The sequence below is a fragment of the Petromyzon marinus genome (genome assembly GCF_048934315.1).
Source record: "Petromyzon marinus isolate PM22_M1 ecotype Great Lakes invasive population chromosome 75 unlocalized genomic scaffold, UKy_Petmar_22M1.pri1.0 chr75_unloc.4, whole genome shotgun sequence".
NCBI classification, from domain to species: Eukaryota; Metazoa; Chordata; class Hyperoartia; order Petromyzontiformes; family Petromyzontidae; genus Petromyzon; species Petromyzon marinus.
The window spans coordinates 410,561-416,964 of NW_027422616.1; the positions used below are offsets into that span (position 1 = coordinate 410,561).

Here is a 6,404-nt window from a genome sequence, read left to right on the forward strand (position 1 = left end):
TGGGTGGGTGAGTGAGTGGGTGAGTGGGTGGGTGAGTGAGTAAGTGGTTGGGTGGGTGTGTGAGTGGGTGGGTGGGTAAGTGGGTGGGTGGGTGGGTGGGGGGGTGAGTGGGTGGGTGGGTGAGTGGGTGGGTGGGTGGGGGGGTGGGTGGGGGGGTGGGTGGGTGGGTGGGGGGGGGGTGGGTGGGTGGGTGGGGGGGTGAGTGGGTGGGTGAGTGGGTAGGTGAGTGGGTGAGTGGGTGGGTGGGTGGGTGAGTGAGTGGGTGAGTGGGTGAGTGGGTGAGTGGGTGGGTGAGTGGGTGGGTGGGTGGGTGAGTGAGTGAGTGGGTGGGTGGGTAAGTGGGTGGGTGGGTAAATGGGTGGGTGGGTGAGTGGGTGAGTGGGTAGGTGAGTGGGTGAGTGGGTGGGGGGGTGGGTGAGTGGGTGGGGGGGTGGGTGTGTGAGTGGGTGGGTGGATGAGTAAGTGGGTGGGTGGGTGTGTGAGTGGGTGGGTGAGTAAGTGGGTGGGTGTGTGAGTGGGTGGGTGGGTGAGTAATTGGGTGGGTGGGTGTGTGAGTGGGTGGGTGGGTGAGTACGTGGGTGGGTGGGTGTGTGAGTGGGTGGGTGAGTGAGTAAGTGGGTGGGTGTGTGAGTGGGTGGGTGGGTGAGTAAGTGGGTGGGTGGGTGTGTGAGTGGGTGGGTGGGTGAGTAAGTGGGTGGGTGGGTGTGTGAGTGGGTGGGTGGGTGAGTAAGTGGGTGGGTGGGTGTGTGAGTGGGTGAGTAAGTGGGTGGGTGGGTGGGTGAGTAAGTGGGTGGGTGGGTGTGTGAGTGGGTGGGTGGGTGAGTAAGTGGGTGGGTGGGTGTGTGAGTGGGTGGGTGAGTAAGTGGGTGGGTGTGTGAGTGGGTGAGTGGGTGGGAGACAAGGTGAGTGGGTGAGTGGATCAGTGGGTGAGTAAGTGGGTGGGTGGGTGAGTAAGTGGGTGGGTGGGTGTGTGAGTGGGTGGGTGGGTGAGTAAGTGGGTGGGTGGGTGTGTGAGTGGGTGGGTGAGTAAGTGGGTGGGTGGGTGTGTGAGTGGGTGAGTGGGTGGGAGACAAGGTGAGTGGGTGAGTGGATCAGTGGGTGAGTAAGTGGGTGGGTGGGTGAGTAAGTGGGTGGGTGGGTGTGTGAGTGGGTGAGTAGGTGTGAGTGTGCGTGGTGAGTAGGTGGTGAGTAGTAGTAGGTGGTGAGTAGGTGTGAGTGAGTGGGTGAGTGGGTGGGTGGGTGACTAAGTGGGTGAGTGGGTTGGTGCGTGAGTGAGTGTGTGAGTAGGTGTGAGTGTGTGTGGTGAGTAGGTGGTGAGTAGGTGGTGAGTAGGTGGTGAGTAGTAGTAGGTGGTGAGTAGGTGGTGAGTAGTAGTAGTAGGTGGTGAGTAGTAGTAGATGGTGAGTAGGTGGTGAGTAGGTGGTGAGTAGGTGGTGAGTAGTAGCAGGTGGTGAGTGTGTGAGTAGGTGTGAGTGTGTGTGGTGAGTAGTAGGTGGTGAGTAGTAGTAGGTGGTGAGTAGTAGTAGGTGGTGAGTAGGTGGTGAGTAGTAGCAGGTGGTGAGTAGTAGGTGGTGAGTAGTAGTAGGTGGTGAGTAGTAGCAGGTGGTGAGTAGGTGTGAGTGAGTGGGTGAGTGGGTTGGTGCGTGAGTGTGTGAGTAGGTGGTGAGTAGGTGGTGAGTAGTAGGTGGTGAGTAGTAGGTGGTGAGTAGGTGGTGAGTAGTAGGTGGTGAGTAGTAGGTGGTGAGTAGGTGGTGAGTAGTAGTAGGTGGTGAGTAGTAGGTGGTGAGTAGTAGGTGGTGAGTAGGTGGTGAGTAGGTGGTGAGTAGTAGGTGGTGAGTAGGTGGTGAGTAGTAGTAGGTGGTGAGTAGGTGGTGAGTAGTAGGTGGTGAGTAGGTGGTGAGTAGTAGTAGGTGGTGAGTAGGTGTGAGTGAGTGGGTGAGTGAGTGGGTGGGTGACTAAGTGGGTGAGTGGGTTGGTGCGTGAGTGAGTGTGTGAGTAGGTGTGAGTGTGTGTGGTGAGTAGGTGGTGGTGAGTAGGTGGTGAGTAGGTGGTGAGTAGGTGGTGAGTAGGTGGTGAGTAGTAGGTGGTGAGTAGGTGGTGAGTAGGTGGTGAGTAGTAGGTGGTGAGTAGTAGGTGGTGAGTAGGTGTGAGTGAGTGTGTGAGTAGGTGGTGAGTAGTAGGTGGTGAGTAGGTGGTGAGTAGGTGGTGAGTAGTAGGTGGTGAGTGTGTGAGTAGGTGGTGAGTAGGTGGTGAGTAGTAGTAGGTGGTGAGTAGTAGTAGGTGGTGAGTAGTAGTAGGTGGTGAGTAGTAGTAGGTGGTGAGTAGTAGGTGGTGAGTAGGTGGTGGTGAGTAGTAGTAGGTGGTGAGTAGTAGGTGGTGAGTAGTAGGTGGTGAGTAGGTGTGAGTGTGTGAGTACGTGTGAGTGTGTAGGTGGTGAGTAGGTGGTGAGTAGTAGGTGGTGAGTAGTAGGTGGTGAGTAGGTGGTGAGTAGGTGGTGAGTGAGTGTGTGAGTAGGTGGTGAGTAGTAGGTGGTGGTGAGTAGGTGGTGGTGAGTAGTAGGTGGTGAGTAGTAGGTGGTGAGCAGTAGGTGGTGAGTAGTAGGTGGTGAGTAGTAGGTGGTGGTGAGTAGTAGGTGGTGAGTAGTAGGTGGTGAGTAGTAGGTGGTGAGTAGGTGGTGAGTAGTAGGTGGTGAGTGAGTGTGTGAGTAGGTGTGAGTGTGTGTGGTGAGTAGGTGGTGAGTAGGTGTGAGCGTGTGTGGTGAGTAGGTGGTGGTGAGTAGTAGGTGGTGGTGAGTAGTAGGTGGTGAGTGGTAGGTGGTGATTAGTAGGTGGTGAGTATCGTACAGGTCTCGGTACTGGTCGAACGCTGCGTTGGCCTCAATTTCGAGCTTGCGGAGACGTGCGGAGGGCATGGCTCCATCCTCCAGAGACGGGTCATACTTGTTACTCCACGGGGAGCTGGAGACACACACAGAGACACACAGAGACACACACAGAGACACACAGAGACACACACACAGAGACGGGTCATACTTGTTACTCCACGGGGAGCTGGAGACACACACAGAGACACACAGAGACACACACAGAGACACACAGAGACACACACACAGAGACGGGTCATACTTGTTACTCCACGGGGAGCTGGAGACACACAGAGAGACACACAGAGACACACACAGAGACGGGTCATACTTGTTACTCCACGGGGAGCTGGAGACACACAGAGACACACACAGAGACACAGAGACACACAGAGACACACAGAGACACACACAGAGACACAGAGACGGGTCATACTTGTTACTCCACGGGGAGCTGGAGACACACAGAGAGACACACACAGAGACACACACAGAGACACAGAGACACACAGAGACACACACACAGAGACGGGTCATACTTGTTACTCCACGGGGAGCTGGAGACACACACAGACACACACAGAGACACACAGAGACACACATAAACACAGAGATACACAGAGACACACACAGAGACACACACAGAGACGGGTCATACTTGTTACTCCACGGGGAGCTGGAGACACACACAGAGAGACACAGAGACACAGAGACACACAGAGACACACAGAGACACACACAGAGACACAGAGACGGGTCATACTTGTTACTCCACGGGGAGCTGGAGACACACACAGAGAGACACAGAGACACACAGAGACACACAGAGACACACACAGAGACACAGAGACGGGTCATACTTGTTACTCCACGGGGAGCTGGAGACACACACAGACACACAGAGACACACACAGAGACACACACAGAGACACACACAGAGACACACACAGAGACACACACACAGAGACACACACAGAGACGGGTCATACTTGTTACTCCACGGGAAGCTGGAGACACACAGAGAGACACACACAGAGACACACACAGAGACACACAGAGAGACACACACAGAGACACACAGAGACGGGTCATACTTGTTACTCCACGGGGAGCTGGAGACACACACAGACACACAGAGACACACACAGAGACACACACAGAGACACACACAGAGACACACACAGAGACATAAACACACAGAGAGACACACAGAGAGACACACAGAGACACACACAGAGACGGGTCATACTTGTTACTCCACGGGGAGCTGGAGACACACAGAGACACACAGAGACACACAGACACAGACAGAGACACAGAGACACACACAGAGACGGGTCATACTTGTTACTCCACGGGGAGCTGGAGACACACACAGACACAGAGACACAGACACAGAGACACACACAGAGAGACACACAGAGACACACACAGAGACGGGTCATACTTGTTACTCCACGGGGAGCTGGAGACACAGAGACACACACAGACACACACAGAGACACACACAGACACACAGAGACACACAGAGACACACACAGAGACGGGTCATACTTGTTACTCCACGGGGAGCTGAAGACACACACAGAGACACACAGAGAGACACACACAGACACACACAGAGACACACAGAGACACACACAGACACACACAGACACACACATAAACACAGAGACACACACAGAGACGGGTCATACTTGTTACTCCACGGGGAGCTGAAGACACACAGAGAGACACACAGAGACACACAGAGACACAGAGACACACACAGAGACACACACAGAGACACACAGAGACACACACACAGAGACACACACAGAGAGACGGGTCATACTTGTTACTCCACGGGGAGCTGGAGACACACACAGAGACACACAGAGACACACACACAGAGACACACACACAGACACACACACAGAGACGGGTCATACTTGTTACTCCACGGGGAGCTGGAGACACACACAGAGACACACAGAGATACACACACAGAGATACACACACAGAGACACACAGAGACACACAGAGACACACACAGAGACGGGTCATACTTGTTACTCCACGGGGAGCTGGAGACACACACAGAGACACACAGAGACACACAGACACAGACAGAGACACAGAGACACACACAGAGACGGGTCATACTTGTTACTCCACGGGGAGCTGGAGACACACAGAGACACACACACAGAGATACACAGAGACACACACAGAGACACACACACAGAGACACACAGAGACACACACAGAGACGGGTCATACTTGTTACTCCACGGGGAGCTGAAGACACACACAGAGACACACAGAGACACAGAGACACACACAGAGACACACAGAGACACACACAGAGACACACAGAGACACACAGAGACACACAGAGACGGGTCATACTTGTTACTCCACGGGGAGCTGAAGACACACACAGAGACACACAGAGACACACACAGAGACACACAGAGACACACACAGAGATACACACACAGAGACACACAGAGACACACACACAGACATAAACACACAGAAATACACACAGAGACACACACAGAGAGACACGCAGAGACACACAGAGACACACAGAGACACACACAGAGACACACAGAGACACACACACAGACATAAACACACAGAGATACTCACAGAGACACACAGAGACACACACACAGACAAACACAGACATAAACACACAGAGACACACAGAGACACACACAGAGCTACACACAGAGATACACACAGAGACACACACACAGACATAAACACACAGACATAAACACACAGAGACACACAGAGAGACACACAGAGACACACACAGAGACACACACACAGAGACACACACACACAGACACACAGAGACACACACAGACATAAACACACAGAGATACACACAGAGATACACACAGAGACACACACAGAGACACACACAGAGACACACAGAGACACACACAGAGACACAGAGACACACAGAGACACACAGAAATACACACAGAGACACACACAGAGAGACACGCAGAGACACATAGAGACACACAGAGACACACACACAGACATAAACACACAGAGATACACACAGAGACACACAGAGACACACACACAGACAAACACAGACATAAACACACAGAGACACACAGAGACACACACAGAGCTACACACAGAGATAGACACAGAGACACACACAGAGACACACACACAGACATAAACACACAGAGACACGCAGAGACACACACACAGACAAACACAGACATAAACACACAGAGACACACAGAGACACACACAGAGCTACACACAGAGATAGACACAGAGACACACACAGAGACACACACACAGACATAAACACACAGAGACACGCAGAGACACACACAGAGACACACACAGAGAGACACACAGAGACACACACAGACATAAACACACAGAGATACACACAGAGATACACACAGAGATACACACAGAGACACACACAGAGACACACACAGAGACACACAGAGACACACACACAGACATAAACACACAGAGACACACAGAGACACACAGAGACACACACACACAG

General features: G+C 53.1%; 1 protein-coding gene across 1 annotated transcript in view; it reads right to left on the reverse strand.

Moving 5' to 3' along the window:
- The window catches only part of CAPZB (capping actin protein of muscle Z-line subunit beta), a 30,212-nt gene that overhangs the window by 18,016 nt on the left and 5,792 nt on the right, over positions 1-6,404 (reverse strand). The window contains exon 3 of the mRNA XM_076058481.1: positions 2,844-2,957. Within this exon, the coding sequence (XP_075914596.1) occupies positions 2,844-2,957 (114 nt within the window). The remainder of the gene's footprint in view (positions 1-2,843; positions 2,958-6,404) is intronic.